At 47.6% G+C, this 21626-nt stretch overlaps 3 protein-coding genes and 1 pseudogene across 3 annotated transcripts; 1 reads left to right on the top strand and 3 right to left on the bottom strand.

Moving 5' to 3' along the window:
- Positions 1-240: 240 nt before the first annotated feature.
- LOC117857106 (ammonium transporter 2 member 3) lies at positions 241-2618 on the bottom strand. Its single transcript, XM_034739602.2, has 3 exons — positions 1762-2618; positions 1218-1503; positions 241-985 (listed from the first exon to the last, which is right to left on the bottom strand). The coding sequence occupies exons 1-3, from the start codon at positions 2410-2412 to the stop codon at positions 429-431; spliced, it is 1494 nt and encodes a 497-aa protein (XP_034595493.1). The 5' UTR covers positions 2413-2618; the 3' UTR covers positions 241-428.
- A 2160-nt stretch (positions 2619-4778) lies between these two features.
- Positions 4779-7393, bottom strand: LOC117857105 (ammonium transporter 2 member 2). The gene is made up of 3 exons (XM_034739601.1): positions 6003-7393; positions 5615-5900; positions 4779-5520 (listed from the first exon to the last, which is right to left on the bottom strand). Exons 1-3 carry the CDS (start codon positions 6672-6674, stop codon positions 4964-4966), a joined length of 1515 nt encoding a protein of 504 aa, XP_034595492.1. The 5' UTR covers positions 6675-7393; the 3' UTR covers positions 4779-4963.
- A 137-nt stretch (positions 7394-7530) lies between these two features.
- Positions 7531-10053, bottom strand: LOC117857107 (probable phytol kinase 2, chloroplastic). The gene is made up of 6 exons (XM_034739603.2): positions 9678-10053; positions 8688-8755; positions 8483-8614; positions 8248-8363; positions 7912-8026; positions 7531-7837 (listed from the first exon to the last, which is right to left on the bottom strand). The coding sequence occupies exons 1-6, from the start codon at positions 10011-10013 to the stop codon at positions 7660-7662; spliced, it is 945 nt and encodes a 314-aa protein (XP_034595494.1). The 5' UTR covers positions 10014-10053; the 3' UTR covers positions 7531-7659.
- Positions 10054-11656: 1603 nt separating this feature from the next.
- Positions 11657-16482, top strand: LOC140222910 (uncharacterized; annotated as a pseudogene).
- The last annotated feature ends 5144 nt before the right edge of the window (positions 16483-21626 follow it).

A 21626-nucleotide genomic window follows, 5' to 3' on the forward strand; every position in this document is an offset into this window, starting at 1 on the left:
CCCACTGTCATGGTTGGTTTCTGCAAGGGTCATACCTGGCCAGATCCTTTGGAGCACTAGCTCATCCGTGTATGAGTTTGTATCATATACATGCTGTTTTTTTTGTTCAGAAGACTGATCGTAGCTTCCCCTGGATTTAGCCCAAAGCAAAGATAAGAGTAACCATTGTTTGGTCGTCCAATGCTACCAGTACGAAGTGGATTTAGCAGAGCTTACGAGCCTGGCCAAATCTTAATACGATAGTGTAAAAAATATCTATTAACAAAGAATAAACTGTGAAAGTCTTGTTTATGTTACATTTAGTTATCCTTCAAATTTTATATTCTTCGACAAAATGATCTCCAGTTTAGCAGAGCAATACGGAGCACCATGGCTTTACAGCAGCAAAACATGCCCCTTCTGCTAATCCGCTACCTTGGAGTGTGCTGCTACAACTGAATGGTGACACCTCTGGCTCCCATGCCGGCCAGCCGGTGGTCCACCGTCTCCTCCCGGCCGCCGTTACCCCACGCGCCGGTCCTCGCCGCTTCATTGCGTGTCACGTCGAACCTCTCGCCGTCGCCCCAAAGCGCGTAGGCCTCCTCCCCGTGCGCGTCGTCGTCGCCGATCCTGAGCTGGTCGTCGGGCATGCGCAGCGGCACGAAGAGGCCGACGCCCAGGAGGATGCCCGTGGTGACCACGACGTTCCAGGCGACGACGAAGAGCGCGCCGCCGAGCTGCTTGCCCACCTGCGCGACGCCGCCGCCGTAGAATGCGCCGCGCGCGCCCGGGACGTGGGAGTGGAGCGCCATGAGGTCCGGTGTCGCGAGGAGGCCCGTGAGGACGCCGCCCAGGAGCCCCGCGACGGCGTGCGTGTGGAAGACGGCGAGGGTGTCGTCCACCTTCTGGAGCAGGGCGGACCTCTTGTGGAGGATCATCATGGTGAACCACGGCACGCTCCCGGCGCAGACGCCCATCAGTATGGCCGACCATGTGTGCACCAGTCCTGCGTACATGTGTGCCGTGCAAATTAATTCAAGTTTGTAAATTCCAAATTCTTATAGTTACTAAAAAAATGTAGAGGAGGTAACCAATTCAACTAGAAGCTCCTAGCACATAATTTAAATTTTGGCCACTCTTTTTTCTCACTTAATTTAGATACCACTACGTTGCATGTAATTTACAATGCACTTCTCCAGACCAGGTGGATCACGATTCGAGCAAAAGAATTATGTTACCTGCACCGGCGGTGACGCAGACAAGCCCGGTCATCATGCCCTGCACGGCGCCGATCACTGAGGGCTTGCCGAAGAAGATGACGTCGAGGCAGGTCCAGGTCAGGAGGCTCGTCGCGGCACTGACATTGGTGTTGAGCACGGCCACAGACGCTGTGATGTTGGGGGCGTACGGCGCGCCACCGTTGAACCCGGCCCATCCCAGCCACAGCAGCCCGCCGCCGGCAATCATGAGCAGGATGTTATTCGGCGCGAACCTCTCCCTGTCACTCTTCAGTCTCGGGCCCACCTGTCAGCAGTTCGATCAAATCGCACATCGCTTGGTTAAGTTCATTGTCCTACAAAGTACCAAGAGAAATTTCAATTCATCGCTGATCAACACTTGGCTAGGATGCGACAGTCTACCGCTGACTGCATGCTCCCGCGTACGGGCTCACCTACTCCAGTCCCGACTAACGACCATACCACACGGCAAGATCTTACGAAATCCCGATGACCGGAACTGCATTTTGCCACGCCGGCCGTGAGACCGTAGACACTTACGTACCCAGTAGGCGGCGGTGAAGCCGGCGACGCCGGAGGAGAGGTGGACGACGTATCCGCCGGAGTAGTCGATGACGCCCCAGTGGTAGAGGAATCCGCCGCCCCAGAGGCTGAAGGCGCAGATGGTGTAGGAGAGGAGGAGCCACAGAGGCGTGAATGCCATCCACGCCCTGATGTTCATGCGCCCGAGGAGCGAGCCGGCGAGCAGCACCAGCGTGATGGCGGCGAGCTCGAACTCGAACAGCACGAGCGACGCCTCCGGGTAGTATGGCTCGGTGCGCGGCGCCACGAGCGCCCCGCCCGTGCCGCGGCGCACCGTGGCCGGGAACGACGCGCGCGCGACGAGGAAGCCCTCCGCCAGCGCCGGGCCGGCCTTCCCCCAGAACGGGAGCAGCCGGTCGCCGAACGCCATGCGGAAGCCGAGGAGCACCCAGACGATGAGCGTGGACGCGTACGCGTACAGCGCCATGAATGCGGAGTTGACGGCCCACTTCTTCTTCACGATGCTGCCGTAGAGCACGACGAGCCCCGGCATGGACTGGAGGCCCACGAACGTGGCCGCCACCAGCTGCCACGCGTTGTCGCCCTTGTTCAGCCACGCCGGCACCGCCGGGAGGTCGGGCGCGTAGGGGCCTGGCTGAGGAGGCGTGCCCATTTCCGGTCGCCGGAGCACGGTGTACAGCCGATGAAATTCCACGGCGAACCGCGGCGTGACGCTGGTGTGCACCGCGACGCGGCTCCTCGCCGGCGTGGTTTAATAGATGTACGCGACGCCCGTGACCGGTGGTTGGTGAAATTTTTTGGGGAAAAGTACGTGAGCCGCATAAGCCACCGGCAGGCCGGTGGGAACCGGGGGCTTCCGGCCGGTCAATCAGGGAAGCCCAAGTGAACTGTATTCTTTTAGCTTCCGTGTCCGTTTTCTCTTCTCCATGAGTTTTTTGCTCCTGATTTCCTCAAAATTTCCTGACGTTGTCGATAACTCAGGAGGCAGAGAATCCTGTTTTCCACAATGTCAATTTGTTACGGTCCTCTTCTTCCAGTAGCCCTGGTTCTTGTTGCGTCCATTCTCTTTTGTTTAAAACTGAAGGATTCTGTGTTACTGAATTTCTTAGCAATTTAGTATTTTTAGAATTTAATAGTGAACTTTTGAAACTTCCCTTTAAAACATAGATATATTTAGAGTGTTATTCCAAGTTAAATTTTTCCAATTTTAACTATTTTTTATAGAAAATATGTTGATATCTATAATAAACCAAAAGAATGCAATAGAAAGACATGTTTTATGATGAGTCTAATAAAAACCATTTGATGTTGCTGATGTTGGTATATTTATCTATGGGTGGGTCTACTGCTAACCCGGGTATTCCTGTGTCCACAATCACCCAGGTAATTTGAGGGTGGAAAACACCCTGTTTTGAAGAAAAAAAATCCAGGTGTTACAAATACTTCTGTCACCTGAAAATTATGACCCTAGGATCCTAATCAAAAGATGTAGAAAACAAAACAATTAAACTGAGCACATAGTAAACAAACTGATGCAGAAAAGAGAAGAAAAAAATGCAAAAGGCAAATTTATAAACTTAAACAAATTTTTCTATAGTCATCCAAATAACAAATTATTTCTAAATGTGAGAAACCCCTCAAATGCAAATGTACAAATCAGATTTCAAAATAAAAAAATTGCAACTCATTTACATGACAAGATTAAACAAATTACAGGCACTAAAGCACTGTAAATTAATGAAATTCAAACTGTAAATGCTAAAACACATTACATTCTGGCAGAGGTGCTATCACCTGGATTTCAACACCATCAAATTTGGATCACACGGTGAAAAATAATTGCTAGCAAAAACAACATAGAAACAACTATGTTGAGCACATAGTAAACAAATTGATGCAGAAAAGAGAACAAAATTAACATGCAAAAGGCAAAATTAACAACTTAACAAGTTTTTACTATAGTCAGTCAGATAACAAATTATTTCTAACTGTGAGAAAACCCTCAAATGCAAAAATACCAATCAGATTTCAAAATATGCAAATTTACACAGATTTAAAATTACACATATATAAATTGAAATTACAATAATAATGTCACCATAAATTACTTACTAATTACTAATATAGTGTAAAAGAATGCTAATGTATATGGAAGCGCACGCAGAGTCCTATTGAAAGCAGGACTGTCGCTCTCTTGCTCAGATGTCCGATGTGTCAGATGCCTGCCTGCCTGCTCAGATGCTTTGCAGCTGCTTTGGCCTGGTTGGAGCGCTGCTTCGCAGCTGCTATGTGCTCGGCAGAGAGCGGCGCAGCTGCAGCGGCAGCAGCAGGAGTGATGGAAAGAAGCTAGTCCCTCTACCACCTTGATCTACCCGTAGGGTACAGCATATGGAGGGCCTCTGAACATTCAGGAACGGCGCCACATGGATCCAGCAGTGTGATCTACCTGTCACATAGGATGTTTGATACTAATTAGGAGTATTAAATATAAACTATTTACAAAATCCATTGCACAGATGGAGTCTAATTCGCGAGATGAATCTATTAAGTCTAATTAGTTCATGATTTGACAATATGCTGCTACAGTAAACATGTGCTAATCATGGATTAATTAGGCTCAATAGATTCGTCTCGCGAATTAGTATAGGGGTTCTGCAATTAGTTCTATAATTAGCTCATGTTTAGTCCTTCTAATTAGCATCTGAACATTCGATGTGACACTCCTAATCCTTCTAATAGCATCCAAACATCCGACGTGACACTTCTAAAGTTTAGCACTATCCAGAAATAAAGGCCGGAACGATATCCTTCCAAGCAGCAGGAGGCAGCGCGCAGCAACAGCATCTGACGGGAAAGCCAAGGAGCACCACAGATCGTCAGATCGGATGGTGCAAAATAAGTGACGGGAGCTCATGAATCACCCGAGGAGCAACGTATAGCTTTTCCTCTATACATTTGGTACTACTTAGAAAATTTTGACTTAGCACAAAATTGATAAAATTAACGAGCACTGCGCCATAAAGGATGAAGGACATCGACCATTATAAATATTCAAAGTTCAGTTCATTCTAAACAAACTAATCTGATCAACTTGAAAATAAAGTACGACGGCGTACATCTGCTAACACTGAACATCAAAGAAACAAGCAAGGCGAAGATCTCAGAAAGCCCAGGGCCAACGGTCAGTCAAGCAACGAGAAGAGCTACAGCTGAATGGTGACGCCTCTGGCACCCATGCTAGTCAGCCGCTGCTCCACCGTGTCCTCCCTCGCGGCGCCGGAGGCACCGCCGGTCCTGGTCGTCTCCGGGCGCGTCACATCGAACTTCTCGCCGTCGCCCCATAGCGCGTAGGCCTCCTCGCCGTGCGCCGCGTCGTCGCCGATCATGAGCTGGTCGTCGGGCATGCGGAGCGGGATGAAGAGGCCGATGCACAGGAGGATGGCGCTGGTGACCACCAGGTTCCAGACGGTGATGAAGAGCGCGCCGCCGAGCTGCTTGCCGATCTGCACGACGCCGCCGCCGTAGAAGACGCCGCGCGCGCCCGGGATGGGGGAGTCGAGGGCGCAGAGCTCCGGGGTCGCCAGGAGCCCCGTGAGGACGCCACCGAGCACGCCCGCGACGGCGTGGGTGTGGAACACGGCCAGGGTGTCGTCGACCTTCATGAGGAGGGAGGATTTCTTGTGCAGGATCATCATGGTGAACCACGGGATGCTCCCGGCCGACATGCCCATCAGTATCGCCGACCACGTATGCACCAGCCCTGCGCCACGCAAAGGCAACGTCATATCATATGCATGTTGCCAAAACAGAGCACGCGGGTGATGGTTTGGAGTGGTGAAAGCGCATGATGTTACCTGCGCCGGGCGTGATGCAGACAAGCCCGGTCATCATGCCCTGCACGGCGCCGATCACCGAGGGCTTGCCGAAGAAGATGACGTCGAGGCAGGTCCAGGTCAGGAGGCTCGTCGCGGCGCTGACGTTGGTGTTGAGCACGGCCACGGACGCTGTGACGTTGGGTGCGTACGGCGCGCCGCCGTTGAATCCTGCCCAGCCCAGCCACAGCAGACCACCGCCGGCGATCATGAGTAGGATGTTGTTCGGCGAGAACCTGTCCCTGTCACTCTTCAGTCTTGGCCCCACCTGTCAGGATCATGTTGTGAGCTGGTACTCAATACTGATAGTTATGTTATGTAGTGGGAGTGTAGGACGCAGCAAGTGTTCTGTGTGCACGAGTTTAGTTACCCAATAGGCGGCGGTGAATCCTGCAATGCCGGAGGAGAGGTGGATGACGTATCCGCCGGAGTAATCGATGACGCCCCACTGGTAGAGAAATCCGCCGCCCCAGAGGCTGAACGCGCCGACGGTGTAGGAGAAGAGCAGCCACAGCGGCGTGAAGGCCATCCACGCCTTGATGTTCATGCGGCCGAGGAGCGAGCCGGCGAGCAGCACCAGGGTGATGGCCGCGAACTCGAACTCGAACAGTACCAGCGACGCCTCCGCGTAGTACGGCTCGGTGCGCGGCGTCTCCAGGACGCCGCCGCGGCCGTAGTGCGCCGTGGCCGGGAACACGGCGCGGCGGACAAGGAAGTCCTGCGTGAGCGCCGGGCCGGCCTTGGCCCAGAACGGGAGCAGGCGCTCGCCGAACGCCATGCGGAAGCCGACGAGCACCCAGACGATGAGCGTGGACGCGTACGCGTACAGCGCCATGAAGGCGGAGTTGACGGCCCACTTCTTCTTCACGATGCTGCCGTAGAGCACGACGAGCCCCGGCATGGACTGGAGGCCCACGAACGTGGCCGCCACCAGCTGCCACGCGTTGTCGCCCTTGTTCAGCCACGCCGGCACCGCCGGGAGGTCCGCCATGTACGGCCCCGGCTCCGGCGGCGACGCCATTCTCGTGGACGCGAAGTGCATTGGCTCTGCTTGTTGGAGCAAAAGCTTTGCAAGGGGTACGTGAACAATGGTGAGCGAAGTGGGCGTTTAATAGCGCTCGATCCCTAGCTGAGATGGTGATTTCTGGGGTAATCTAGTGCAGGTTGGGTTTGATTACGCTTGGGCCAGAGCTCGTGAGACGTGACGCGCGCTTGAACCGATGACGACGTCTGGTGGGGACGAGATGTGGGGAACAGTAGCCGGTTTACGGGTCAAACCGGGCAGCTCTGAACTCTGAATATTGGTGCCATGGAAGATGCAATTGGAACATTCTGTATATTCCCAGTTCAAAGATCCTCGAAATGGAGACCTTTTTTTGTGTGTTAGGGTGAGCATGAAGAAACAGCCAGGGATTGGATCGCAGCCGCCACCCATTGCTACCAGCATGTCACCATCATAGTTTTGTAACCACAACTTGGATTATGCGAAGCATATCTGGCACACAGATGTATGCTGTGCCGAAATCCAAGGATCGAATTCTCAATAGGGTAATGATTTGATCCATGATCCAACAGAAATGCGCAAATGAAAGTCCCAACGGGCCAACATGGAGTTGATAAGAAGTGATTAGGCACGCTCGGTACCAGCCAGGTTACAGAAATGCTGGGAGGCATGTCTACCTCTAGTACGGCATTCCTGGATTAACAACCTACCAACTTGATTTAAACTTCTCTGAGTTATCAGAATATAAGGGAACTGATATCTTGCAGTAGAAAGAGCCTGTCAGCTGTCACTAGGATAACAAAACCCTAGCTTCCTCGATCAGAGAAACTGATGGTAGTTGAACAGATCCAGTGCATCGCTTGGGTATAGGATCAGGAGATATTAAGACATGTAATGCTGGTTAATAAACGGGAAATATATTCATTATTCTCAAGGTACAATTCTCACAATTTACACTTGTTTGTAATCTTTTACATGTTAGAACAGACAGAAAAACATCTTCCCTGCCCTTAGAGGCTAAACATCAGAAAATGAGGCTACCAACTAGGAATGATGTTAAGGGAACCGTCAAATTGTCATCCAGTTCTGTGCTAATTGGGTGTGATTCAACAAGTGCAGCAGCAATAGACACCACAAGGAAGCCTAACGCCATGTACCATGTTTCCTCAATAAAACCAAAAGTGTGGAAGTAATGCATGTACCTGAACAATATGAAACTGAATGATTCTAAAAGAAGCAGATGCAATCAAGAATTCAGTAATTCATCAGACATTACCCAACTGAAGCCAGAAAACCAGCGACCGCCATTGCTATGCTTCCAGCATATGATTTATTGGGGTTGTATGGAAGCTTCTCTTTACCTAGATGTCTCCCCACTACATCAGCTATACCTGGGAATGCATAGACAGGAGTAATTAATTAATATTCATGTTTGCAGTATGAAGCCATTTAGAATATGCAGAAATAGGAATTTTTTCTTTTATCAAGAAATAAAAGGAGCAAATTAGTGTCGTACAGTTTCCAACAACTATGTGAAGGACTACCAAACTATGCTGCAAATGAAAGGTTTATTCTAGGATTGAAAGTGCCAAATGCAGATCTACGAACATACCATCCCCAGCACATAAGTTGCAGACAAGTGCTATAGCAATTGGTGAGCTTCTCCATAATACAGAAGTGGCAAAAGTTATAGTGGTAGCATAATACAGTGGGCCCTTGAGAAGTTCCCTGCGTTCAAGAGAACATTTCAGTTACTAGAGGGCCACGACTTGAAGTATCAACATACGAAGGACAGGTCTGAGAAAAATCCGTATCAAATGACCAACTATGTGTATTTGTAACTGAACCTGTAATCTCCAGAGCGGCTCATTGATTTAACCATAGCTTCATTTTTCATTAGTCCAATCCCCAGTAGAAACATCCTTATAATATTAACCCCTGGTGCTAGTGCAGCAAGGAAAGGAGCATATGTTCCAGAGCTGTATGGAATGTCAGAATATGAACACTAGAATGATGATATAAAATAACTTGGGCATCTGAGGATGTTATTACCTGAAAAGAGGCCAAAACAGCAAGAACACCAGCCCAACACTTATATGAACAAGTTTCCTGCTGAGTTTCTGCACAAAAGTAAAATGCATTTTTCATTACATACTGCGCTTTGAGTCAGCCTGGAATAGTTGAAAAACAGGGTGCACTGCGGCATAAGTCCAAAAGGTTCACAAAGCTTTGTTTTTTGGTAACAACACAATGTTTTTTCCACTCTTTCTAAATGTATTTAATGATAGCCGCTGAACCCTCGTTAGTAACTGAAAATAAATATTTAAACTCATCATTCAGCACTAAGCAATATCTTTTTACCAAAGGTTATTTGTGTGGGATTTGACTACGAGTTCATCACCAATTTCACCTAAAAATATCCTATCTCACAGTAACAACCAAACAGATACTTCTGAAAGGCACAGCTAATATTTAGCACTTGGCAGCGCAGAACTCCTGTCCTGTGTCACCTGAACAATAAGTTTACTGCAAATCTGCAATACCTCATTGCAGTGATACTCAACTTATGTAAAAGCAAGAAAAAATAAATGACTCACTCCATTCACTGTGACCAAAATTGCACTTTCGAAAAGCATAATTCACAGTTCACAACTCATTCTGGAATCTGGAGTTACAACCGAGTGAAGCACTGGCCTCCTTCAGTACTGGTCACAGAAGATTCTGACGCGAGTACGGAGCACCGTAGTATTTCAGTGGACTGACAGTGATGATGATTGATGCGATACTCACGGCTTCTGTAACTTCAGCAGCAACGAGCCCACGAACCATTGTGTAGTTTGAACATGCAAATTGTACTTCAAACGAGCACAGTTCACAGGAAATTAACGTAATGCAGTAGTGGCTTCCTTACTGTTAGTACTACTCACTGGAAACTCCGACGCTATTACTATCAAGCACACACGCATAGAACATCTCCAGCGGTCCCACCAATAATCGGCGAAGATAGGCGCAGAAGGGAGGGCTCACACGAAGGTCGCTTACCTCCTCGAAGACGCCGCGCTTGGCGAGCTCCTCGTAGAATTTGAGGAGCGCGAGGGCGACGCCCGCTGTGACGGCCGCTGACCCTAGGTCGTGGGCCAAGCCGCTGCCGGCCTCCAGCGAGATCGCCGCGGCCATGGTGGGCCTCCGGGTCAGCTCCGCAGCGAAACGGCTACGGCTGCGGCTGCGGCCGAGGAAGCAGAGTGAGCGAGGCGCGGAGGCGGCGCCCGCGACCGCGGCGGGGGCGGTGGGCGAGGGCGAGGAGGGTCTGGAGTAGAGGAGGGGAGCGTGGGGAGGGGATGAGGGCAGCGGCGAGACCTGGGCACCGAGACTGAGCATCCCGCCCGGCCCTCGTGTCTCTTTCCGACGAGTGACTACGATTAGAATTCTCGATGGATACTTGGAGTTATGCAGTTCGCCCGCGGACGCCGCCGAACTCCAGGTCCACGAGTTACTGCCAAAATGTACGGAAAATAGGCACTTTTTTTTTGCCTTGTTGATAGAATTTTAAAACATATAAACACGCAAGCACAATTTGAATTGGAATTCGAAATCTCAGCTGTCAGCTCGTTCTGGGTTGAAATGTGTTCAGCTTACTTCGGCGTTGAAAACAAAGGCCTCAACGGCATGCCTGGCTGCCGACTTTTTTTTATTTTAGCCCTTTTCGCGAAAAAATTTCACAAATAGGTCCCGGCGAAACCAATTCCGAAAATGGACCTTTAGCTTGGCGCCAGGATGGCTGGCGCCATGGTATAACGTCTTGGCGCCAGGCATCCTAGCGCCAAGGTCCCCCACCGCACCTCCGACGTGGCGCCGGTACCCTGACGTGGCGCCGAGGCTTGGCGCCAAGATCTATGGCGCCAAGCCTTGGCGCCAGGGAGGCTGACGCTAAGGCTTGGCGCCAGCCTCCCTGGCACCAAGCCTTTTACCTTAACGCCCGGCTCCTTCCTTTTGCGCGGTTTGATTTCGCATCTATTCGCATCTCAGCAACCCGCACCGGCTCCCTCGAAGTCCGCCGCGGCCGCCGCCGCAGGCGCCCTCGTCGCCCGGCGGCCGCCCCACCCGCCCGAACGGAGCCGCCGTGCCCTTCCTGGCACCCCGCCGCGCGCCGCCCGGCCGTCCCGCCCGGCGCCCGGAGGCGGCCCGCCGCGCCCCGCCCGGCGCCCCGCCCAGGCCCGCCCGGCCCGAGCCACGCCGCCCCGCCCCGCCGGTGCCCCCGGCCGGGCCCCAGCGCCCGCCGTGGCCTAAGGCCGGCCGCCCCCACCCTGTGCCCGCTCCCAGCCGGGCAGGCCACCTCCCATCCTGTTCCTGCTCCCACCACAACTGAAGGTAATTAGTTGTAGTATAATTTAGATAGATAGGTTTAGATAAAATAGTTATATTGATAAATTAGAATAGTTAAATAGAATTGTTAGATAAAATAGGTTGATAGATAAATTGACAGATAGATAGAATTGTTAGATATGAAAACTAATATAATTTTGTAGGTTTTTACATAGTAAACTAGTTATTACGATATTTAGTTAAGTAGTTGTATAGTTAAGTACATATGTACATATTAGGTGACATAGTTAATATTAGGTGACATAGCTAGTTAGTATAGGTGACATAGTTAGTTAGTTGTATTTAGTAGTTAGTAGTCAATTGATACTATCTGATTTCATACTAAACTTAGAATGTTTGATTTATCATGGACTAAATGAATTGTGCGTCGTTATATTGATATACTAGATGGAGAACGTAGTGAGCATATATCACGGAGGCACCGTGGAAAGGGATGAATATGGATGTGTTAAGTTTGTTGGCATGCAGTGCGAGGTTGTCATATTTGATGAGAAACCCTCGTTTAGTGAGTTGCTTGCAAGGGCTCGCGAGGAGTTACATTGTCATGAAGATGATGAAATCACAGTCGAGGGTATACTTCACCTAGGTTCCCCTCTCAACATTCAAAAGAAGATGGTCCCAATTCGGTGTGCAGGCCAATGGGAAAAATATATGAGGACGGTTATGAATGGTCATTCCCCAAGTGTTGAAGTGGTTGTTCGTCGGGTGGGAGTTGATCCAAATCCTCGTCAGTTTTCCCGACCAATGGGTCAACGGGCACACTTCGATCCTCCCGTCCCAGAACCTGTTATGGACGTGGATGTTGCACCTACTATTCCTGATGCTGAATCTGCCCCTAATGAAGTAGTTGGACATGGTTGTCGGATTGTTGATGATGTGGCGGACTCTCCTAATGAGTTCCTTTTCACTCAGAATGATCCGAGTAAGTGTCTTACCGTTTGAGAGATAATCCATTCGTTCCATCACGTTATTCTTTACTCATATTTGTACTTGATGGCGCAGGAGATATTCCAGAAAATGTGGATGTGAAGATGGATTGCGTGGCTCTAATAGTGTTGAAATTTTGAATGATGAAGATGCATACGAGATGGGAGTGGATCTTGATTCTGATGATGATCGTTCTGTTGGAGAGATGACAGAGAGTGATATTGAGATGTTCAGGCGTATCTTCCCTGGACATCGTGATCCGATAGTTCACGAGTTTAGCGATCTTACTCTTTCCGATCAGGCGTTTGCAGAAGGACGTGATGATGAGCTCCTAGAAGCTCCTGAAGCTAGTCCTAGTATGGTTATTGAGGAGGGAAGGGTATTTAAGGACCTTCCTGCATTGAAGAGATGGTTGCAAGCTTTTGCGGTGATACGAAAGAGACCGTACAAAGTGTTGCATTCATATGCGGAGCGCCGTTACACAGTTGTGTGTGACAAGGAACGGTGCCCATGGAGGATTTGTGCAAGGAAGCAAAATATCACCGGGAAGTGGAAGATCACAAAAGTTGTCGGTCCACACAATTGTGCTGACCATGAGCTTACAGTGAGACATCCGCAGCTAACATCTACCCTCATTGCGAAGCGGTTGATGGGAATATTGAAGAAACAACCCAACATGAAAGTGAGAACAATTATCAGAACTGTTGAGGAGATTTATGGAGGTTATGTGATAACTTATGGTAAAGCTTGGAGGGCTAAGCAGCGAGCGTGAAGGATGATTTATGGGGATTGGGAGTCTGGGTACGAGCAGCTACCAGTGCTTTTTAATGCAATTAAAGTGGTGAATCCAGGCATGCATTATGAGTACATCCCAAAGCCAAATGCTTGGAACGATGGGAGGCAGATATTCAGGCGTGCGTTCTGGTGCTTCCCTCAGTCTGTGGAAGCCTTTAGGCACTGTCATCCTGTTTTCTCTATTGATGGTACGTTTTTGATTGGCAAATACAGGGGCACACTTCTTATAGCCATATCTTGTGACGCAAACAATATATTGGTTCCTTTGGCATTTGCATTGGTTGAGAGGGAGAACAATGACAGTTGGGGATGGTTCTTAAGACTAGTCCGGATACATGCGGTTGGTCCTGGCAGGGAGGTTGGCGTCATATCCGATAGGCATCAGGGCATACTTCATGCTGTGCAAGAGCAGATAGAGGGCTATGCACCTTTGCATCATCGTTGGTGCACTCGGCACCTTGCGGAGAACCTTCTTCGGAAGGATGGTGTGAAGGATAACTTTGATCTGTTTCAAGTTGCTGCTCGTCAGCTTGAGGACTATTACTTTCAGCGCAAATTGGAGCAGGTAAGGACCGCAACAAATGCAGAAGGTAGACAATGGCTCGCTGGTTTGATGAGAGATTTGGATAAGTGGACTAGATCTCATGACACCGGTGGTTGGAGGTACGAGTTTCAGTGCAGTAACATGGCCGAGTCATTCAATAAGTTGTTATTGGGGATATGTGGTATGCCTGTGAACGCAATCGTTGAATTCACCTTCTACAGGCTTGTAGCGTGGTTCAATGAAAGACACGCAAAAGCAGAAGCGTTGCAGATTGCTGGGGAGAGATGGGCTGAAAAACCAAAGAGACATCTCATCATTGCAAATGAAAGAGCTTCCACACATGAGGTGCAATGTTTTGATCTCGGCTCAGGGACTTATCAGGTCGAGCATAGGGGCGGTACAACGTCCGACGGCGAGATCCGAGAGTCGAGGATACATGTGGTAGTCCTCCAAGATTTCAAGTGCACTTGTGGTAGGCCAAGGCAGTACCACTTCGTATGTTCTCATTTAGTAGCAGCAGCTAGGCATCGCAATTTTTATATCGAGAGCATGATACCTCATGAGTTCAGCGTAGACACGCTTGTGCGGACATGGAGCCCCCGCTTCGTGCCTTTCTGGGATCCTAGAGAGTGGCCTCCATATGATGGGCCAAAATATGTTGCGGATCCAGCTTACCGTTGGAACAAACGTGGAACAAGGAAGCGGATGAGGCATAACATGACTATGGATCAGGTATCCGGAAGAACGAGGCGTGGTAGAGCAACACGTTTTCTTGCTGATCCAGAACAGAACGAGTGCGGCAAGTGCGGTAGATTGGGCCATAATTCACGCACTTGCCGTTGGCAGATTAGTGAGGTGCGACTAGTAGCTCTTTTCGTTACTTCATATTTATTTTATTCATGGAGGTTATGTTTCTACATCTCTAGTTACATGATTCATTGTTTACTAATCTTATTTGTTTTTGTCTTTTTGTAGGATGGCGCACTTCCACCTTCTAGACCAGGCGTACGACCAGACCCACCGAGGTCGTCTCATAGCGGAAGGGCAGGTAATAATCTACAATTCATGATTCAAGCATTGGAAGCGTCCACGTCTTGTTTTCTAAGAAATGTCTGACTCGGTTTGTTTGCATGCAGGTTCTTCCGTTCCTTCATTCTAGAGCCCATGATGGGTTTTTGGCGCTGCAGTACGACGACCGCTACACTCCTTTTGCTAGAGATGGCGGGCCTAGATGTCATCTCGTATCAGGTTCGTCGTGGGATGCCCAAGTTCAACTCAGCGGCTATAACTGCGTTGGTTGACAGGTACTACTTTATTTCTATTTCCTCCGTTCATATTCAATTTATTATGTCCTTACTTATGTTAACAAGTAATATTCCTGCAAAATGTAGGTGGCGGCCCGAGACTCACAGCTTTCACCTGCCATTCAGAGAGATGACAGTGACCCTACAGGACTGTCAGAAGATGCTGGGTATGTCGATTCGCGGGTGGGCAGTGACTGGACCGTGCATCTCAGAGGGTTGGAGAGCACGAGTGGCAGCCTTCCTTGGGCGAGAGGTTGACGAGCAGGGGACTCAAACATCTGGAGTCCTAATCTCCTGGCTGCGGGACACTTCGGCCAGTGCCCCCAGGACGCAGATACAGAGGCAGTTGGGTACTACTGCAGGGCGTGGATCCTGCACCTGTTTGCCTGCGTTCTTTTCCCAGACGCTACAGGTGACACTGCGTCTTGAATGTGGATCCACTGCCTCACTGACTGGCACCAGGCACGTCTTTATAGTTGGGGATCAGCTGTGCTGTGTTTTCTATACCGGCAGCTGTGCGAGGCGTGCCGTCGGACTGCGGGCTCCACGTCAGTTGGTGGGTGTGTCTATCTATTGCAGTTATGGATGTGGGCCCGTCTTCCTGTTGGTCGTCTCGAGATTATGCCGCGTCGACCGTGGTTCCCAGGTGAGATGCCGAGACGGCAACCGACATGGGCATATATTTGGGATAAGGTTAAGGTTAGCCATACGAGGTTAGACCGCGCGTACCTGGATTACATCAACGAGATAGACGCGCTCACGGCTCATAGTGTAAGTGAATTTTTTTTTTAACATGCTTTGTAATCTTTCAGTATAACAACTAACATCTTGTTTTGTCATGTTGCAGGTAAATTGGCAGCCTTACCAAGGAGAGGACGCACTTCCTTTTACCCTTAGTTTCGTGTGTGGGTTGGACGAAGATCTTTACAGGATGAAGTGCCCTCTTATATGCTTCTATGCTGTCGAGTACCACCTGCCGGATCGAGTAGCACGGCAATTTGGGATGAGGCAGATTTGGCCACCACCGGCGACCTCCACTAGTGTGGAGTTACATAAGTAAGTCTTTTCGTATTTAAATTATTTCAATACCAGTAACTAAATATTGCCTAGCAGTAACATGTAACGTGACGTGCAGCGTGGATCGTAAGAAGAAACGGAAGGTCTCCGAGTGGGCCGCGTTCCACCAGGCGTACATTGACGATTGGGAGGACTTCGACGAAAACATGGACGAGAACGACAAGCCGCACACAAACAGTGAGTACAGGCAATATCAGACTTGGTACCAAGGTGCGACGCGTCACAGGCTGAGGGCAGCGTGGACGGAAGATGACTACGCCGATATCCACTCATCCGACGATGAAGACACGATGTACGATCAGAGTACTCGTGCTGGAAGGCAGGTGGAGGCAGGACCAATCCTGGATAGGATGGTAAGATAATTGCTTCACTTTTCTATGTTCTATGTTAAGTTACTTAGAGATTTAGTTAGTTAGATAAGGACTTAGTGACCATCTGACTTAATCATTTAGTCATTTAGTGACTTAGTGTGTAAGTAAGGTAATGACTAAATCATTTATTGCTTTAGTGACTTAGTCATTTGTTGCAGGGCCGTACCCTCCAAAGCTCGGTTAGAGATATAGAGCATTTCCGTCCTAGAGTTACGGACCCCGAGACGCGGAGCTTCCTAGAGGTAAGTCTCAAATTATTCTTTCTAATACTTTATTAATACGTTACATTCTTCTTTCGTGTAACTAGTTTTTACTACTGCAGCGACTGTCAAATCGGCTTCGCCGTGCCGCTGCTTGTTGTGGTTGCAGGACTGCCACGATGCGAGACGTGCATGTTCCATCCCTACGCGAAGGAGGCGTCGGTACGTCTAGCCAAGGCCCCTTAGTTTCGAAATCAATTGCATCCGAGGAAGAGGACGACGACGATGAGCAGAGGGTCGAGGAGCTTGGCCCATCTCAGCTCTAGGAGGCTCCCTTGACTCAGCCTACACAGGTTGTAGGCACTAAACTACGTCGTCCACGTTCTCCTTACACTCCAGGCACCGGGGTAAGGGTAAGACTAGGAGGCAGTGACGGTTCTTATTGCGAACTTTGTATTATATGGACTATTTGTATATATGGACTTTCATTCTGAACTATTGTGGATTCTATTATGAATGTGTCATATGCTTGTTTCATATGCTTCTATGCTTGTGTGTTTGTATTTATGTTCACTATTCATCTCGCAATTTTGTATGGATTGCATCAAAAAGTAGGGGAAATTCTGCCGAAATTTCGCTAACAAGTACCATTTTTATTTTCTGCGGATATTTCACGAGACTACGACTTCGAAATGCATTACATCGCAAAATAAACATAGGTCGTCTACAAATTGCGTGTCCATACTTAAAGTGCATTATTACATGACAACATAATAAAAGTCTCACAGTAGAAAATATTGTTCATAAATAAACCATAGAACTAGAACCTAAATATGGCTACTGAGTGCAACAAGGCCACTTTCCCTTCCTTAAGGCATCGAGATTCTCCTCAACCGCTGCTTTCACTCGGCGTGCCCGCTCAAGCTTCTTCTCTCTCTCCTCCCTGTTCGCAGCAACCCGCCTCCTTTCCTCCTCTTCCTTGTGCTCCTTTTCCGCAGCCTCCTCTATGAGCCTCTTCTCGTACACCTCCTTCCTCTCTGCATCCCAGCGCATCATATACTTCAAAAACTCCTTGTCTTCAAGATTGATCTCAGTGTCGATCCACTGCTCAAAATCACATAGCGGTGGAGGGGTCTACAACAAATGCAATTGTTATAAAACAAAAAAAATTATGGACAATAATTATAAGACAACAACAATTCCTTACCAACATGTTAATGCGGCGCTGACGAAGTGTAGGTTCAAACACAAAGTTGGAACACATCCAATACCTCTGCCTATACGTGGCATGTTCTTCGGACTAGGCTACCTTGCAAGGATCGCCGCAAAAGCACATCGGCACTGGAACACCACTAGGCAGAGGCAATGGATCGAACGCATTTCCAGTCTTCTTTGCGCCATAACTACAATTTAGTTTATTTCGTTCTATGAATCAAACGCACTTAACAATAAACCTACAATTAAGATTTTTTCATTTGATCCACAACAATGAGCATATAACATAACTACGTGCGCTGAGATTACCTTAGTTTCTTAGCTTTTCCACGCCTCGGCATCCTACATTTGCATAAAACCCTAAGTTCAAAAATGCAACAAATATATAGCGAATCGATGTGAAAAAAAGGTACGAGGGAGAGAGGATACCTTTCTCTTCAGAATCCACGGATCAAATGAAAGTTTCCTAAGCTACAATGTCAATTCGTAGTCTAGGGCGAAGTAGGGAGAGTAAAAACCCGAAAGAGTGGAGAAGAATGAGGAGGAACTCTCGAGCAGGAAGAAGGGGGCGGTATATGTAGGGAGGCTTGGTGCCAAGGAGCCTGGCGCTAAGGCTTGGCGCCAAGCCTCAGCGCCACGTCAGGGGGCCGGCGCCATGTCGGAGGCGCGGTGGGGGGACCTTGGCGCCAGGATGCCTGGCGCCAAGACGTTATACCTTGGCGCCAGCCATCCTGGCGCCAAGCTAAGGGTCCATTTTCGGAATTAGTTTCGCCAGGGGCCTATTTGTGAAATTTTTTTGCGAAAAGGGCCAAAATAAAAAAAAGTCGGCCTGGCTGCCTGTCGAGAAGAAAAAAATTATAAAAAAGGAAAAATAAGAAGAACTGCTGCACACGGTGAGTGGTGACTTTTGCGCGGCCATTTATCGCAGCTGGCGATTTTCCTGAGGGTTTCAATGAGTGATGCAATTTTGGTTGATTCGTAATCCAACCGATGTTGTTATTAGATGAGTAGAGTGATGCGATATATTGTTCGCATGTTGATGTTCCAAACTAGCTATGCTATGCCTAGCCCACAGGCCACAGCCCATAAGTGTAGTGGCTTACCATCATAGGAGTCTATAGCAACTTCATTCTTTACCTAAATTTTTGCTAAATGTACTACATTATTCTTCCTATAATTTTGGTGATAATAATTTTATTCTTCCTATAGTATAACTTTGGGGGTTCTTATATACTTCTCAAGTCTTAAATTCATGAAGATTTGACTAAGATCACCTGGTCAAACTTTTGAAAATTTTGACTATTGATAGCTTAGAAAATACTTAGTTCAAAAATATAATATCGGTAGATTTTTCTTAAACAACACTTTTATAATCCTATACATTTTTAGACATTATAAGTATGTTTTAATAGAAAAATGATGGCCAAAGCTGCACCTCAAAGACTAAGAAAGGAAAAGTCATCACATATTTTTACTAGAGGGAGTAATTCTTAAGGTGTTTAACGGTATACTTTTTTTATTATTCCAGCATGCACTCTTCATTTTTCTAACAATACATTTTAATTCGTTCAATAGTATATTTCAATCATTTGATACTACATTTCATTATTTTGACATTACATTCCAACCGCTCCTCTAGATTTTTGAGAGTTTTATGTCATGTTTTTCTTTGAATTGCTTCCCATATATAATTTGAATTTCACTCATTGAAGATTTTGAATTTAAAATATGATCATTGTGTATATATATCTGGTATTTAATTTCCTCTTGTGTTATATTTAACTACAAAATTTACAAGAAACGACATCATAGACCATTTATTTAGTTGTGAAGGCCCAAAAGTGTGGACATTGGACATCGATTTTCTAAGATAGAGATTGTGGGCCAAGATATTCACTACTTGCTGATTTAAGGCCCAATGAAGCTTACTATATGAAAAGGCTCCTAAGATGTAAAGTCAGATGATATTATCTCATCCAGAAGCTTGCTCATGAGCATGACCTTGTGCTATCCGATGGCTACTTCTCTTTGACCTTATGTCAAAGGAATTGGTTTCGTGTAAGAGATATTGGAATATGTTTACGTCAAAAAAATTGGTTTCATGTGAGAGATACGGGAATAGGTCATAGCCAACTGGCAATGCCTAGATAGAGGCTCCCATAGCAAGCACCGCGTGCTCGACTACTAAATCCCATCCACATTCATCCCCTCTCCTCTACCCAACGATCTCCTTATCTTCACATTCCTTGTGTGCTTTGCCTATTCGGTCGTCGTTTCCTCATCAACTATTGCTTCCACCCGCCAAGCCCACCTCCCCACCGCCTTTAGTGCCTCCTCTTGCTTGCTCATGAGCGTGACCTTACCCTATTCGATGGCTACTTCCCTCTAACTTTGCATCAAAGGAATTGGTTTTGTGCAAGAGATATGTGAGTGAGTGGCATCCAATTGGCACCGCCTAGGCGGAGGCTCCCTCAACAAACACTACGTGCCCAATTACTAAATTCCATCCAGATTCATCCCCTTCCCAACCTGGCGATCTCCTTATATTCACCTTCCTTGTGTGCTTTGCCCATCCTCTCAGCAATTGCCCCCATTGACCATTGCTCCCACACGCCAAGCCCACCTCCCCACCATCTTCAGCGCCTCTCCAACATCATCACTGTCCACCATACCATCCTGTTGTTGTCATCTCCATAGCCAGTGGAGACTCATCACCCCTTCCCCCTGTTTCAAATTGTGTTTGCTGTTAACCTCTTCGACAACGCTTCTTCATCATCAACTCTTTGGATCTGAAGCTCCTTCGTCGTTTTGGCTCGGTCCCCTCCTCCACGCTCCATCACTACCAAACCAAACACCTCCCAGGCTATCCGTAACCCTAGTAAGCCACCAAAGCCCCCTCTCCCCTTTCAAATCCTGCATTACTAGATCCCATCTCAAACCCTAACAACACAAAAGACTTGTTCACTATCAGATCATCACTGCTTGTTGACTGGAATAAAAGGTTTGTTTTTATTCTTTGTTCATCTCTATTCTTGCTTGTTCCATTCCCCTTACTTCCATAATGAGTGCACTCTCATGTAAGGAAAATGAGAGGCCTCTAGTTGTAGTTTTTCCAATTATTTAAGCACTTAATTTCTTTTCTTTTCTTAAATTTCTACAATTGTCACAGCTATGTGTTAAGGTTAGTTTGTAGTGCAAGTATACTTGAATTAGGTACATTTTACATAAACCACTCACAATAGAATAACTTACCATAAACATCCATATACTACCATATCTGAAGCGATCACTAAAAATCAAATGGCACACAATCAAAGTGCTAAAAAGTACCATGGGCTAGGCAGTGGTCATTCTCCCGCCTAGCGTCTAGACGTTGCCTAGGTGAGGCTATGCATTTGTACTTTTTATAGGTTGCTAGACTAATCCTTTGATGGATAAAGGAAATTTGGTAAATTAATACAAAATTTGAAATTACCATGCATTAACAAGTTATGTATGTGACCATAATTCCTCATTTCCATGTTTATCTATCCCACTTTCAAGCACTCATCAAGTCCTGAACCACTCGAGGTGAAAAAAAAAGGCCTAGACAAACTGTCAAGGTGCTAGGAGAGACGGTGCCACTCCACCTAGTGCCTAGCGGCCTTTTTAAACAGAGCACATAATATAGTCTCTGTTTCCTTCATTAATATTTTTTAAACATCATATTTCACTAGCTTGTCACAAACATAATCATGAGCCCCAAACTAGCATCAAGCCTCCTATATTCTATTTCGAGCAACCAAGAAGTGCACGAACTTGCTCATCTCATTTTGTTTTTTATCAGCTCAATCCGGCCCTTTTAGACACTCACTCCACACCATCCGATAGAACCTAGAAAGTCAAAACTCTCTCATCCCAAAATTTCACTGACTATTCCTAGCCTAGATCTCTAGAGTATACTTTAGTTATCGCATCAACTTACCCAACCACACAGTAACAATAGAGGGATTGACTTAGTAAGGATAAAAATTAATGTAACAACCACACGGTCTCCATTTAACATGCAACCATCCATTTTGCTTTCGAACATATATAGCACCTCCATGTGGCTATTAGTCTTTTTGTTCATCCCTCTTAACCAAAGCTCCATCTCTTTTCAGAGAGAAATAGGTCGGTCAACAACACCTGATAAG

Source organism: Setaria viridis, chromosome 5 (assembly GCF_005286985.2).
Source record: "Setaria viridis chromosome 5, Setaria_viridis_v4.0, whole genome shotgun sequence".
Classification (NCBI taxonomy): domain Eukaryota; kingdom Viridiplantae; phylum Streptophyta; class Magnoliopsida; order Poales; family Poaceae; genus Setaria; species Setaria viridis.

Bases quoted from the DNA above. Each gene is read 5' to 3' on its own strand.
- LOC117857105 (XM_034739601.1), bottom strand. From the start codon at position 6,674: ATGCACTTCGCGTCCACGAGAATGGCGTCGCCGCCGGAGCCGGGGCCG. The intron at 5,901-6,002 runs GTAACTAAACTC...TGATCCTGACAG, and splicing joins GATTCACCGCCGCCTATTGG to GTGGGGCCAAGACTGAAGAG. The intron at 5,521-5,614 runs GTAACATCATGC...TGCGTGGCGCAG, and splicing joins CTGCATCACGCCCGGCGCAG to GGCTGGTGCATACGTGGTCG.
- LOC117857106 (XM_034739602.2), bottom strand. From the start codon at position 2,412: ATGGGCACGCCTCCTCAGCCAGGCCCCTACGCGCCCGACCTCCCGGCG. The intron at 1,504-1,761 runs GTACGTAAGTGT...AACTGCTGACAG, and splicing joins GCTTCACCGCCGCCTACTGG to GTGGGCCCGAGACTGAAGAG. The intron at 986-1,217 runs GTAACATAATTC...ACATGTACGCAG, and splicing joins CTGCGTCACCGCCGGTGCAG to GACTGGTGCACACATGGTCG.
- LOC117857107 (XM_034739603.2), bottom strand. From the start codon at position 10,013: ATGCTCAGTCTCGGTGCCCAGGTCTCGCCGCTGCCCTCATCCCCTCCC. The intron at 8,756-9,677 runs GTAAGCGACCTT...ACTTTTGTGCAG, and splicing joins AGCGCGGCGTCTTCGAGGAG to AAACTCAGCAGGAAACTTGT. The intron at 8,615-8,687 runs GTAATAACATCC...CATTCCATACAG, and splicing joins CTGTTTTGGCCTCTTTTCAG to CTCTGGAACATATGCTCCTT.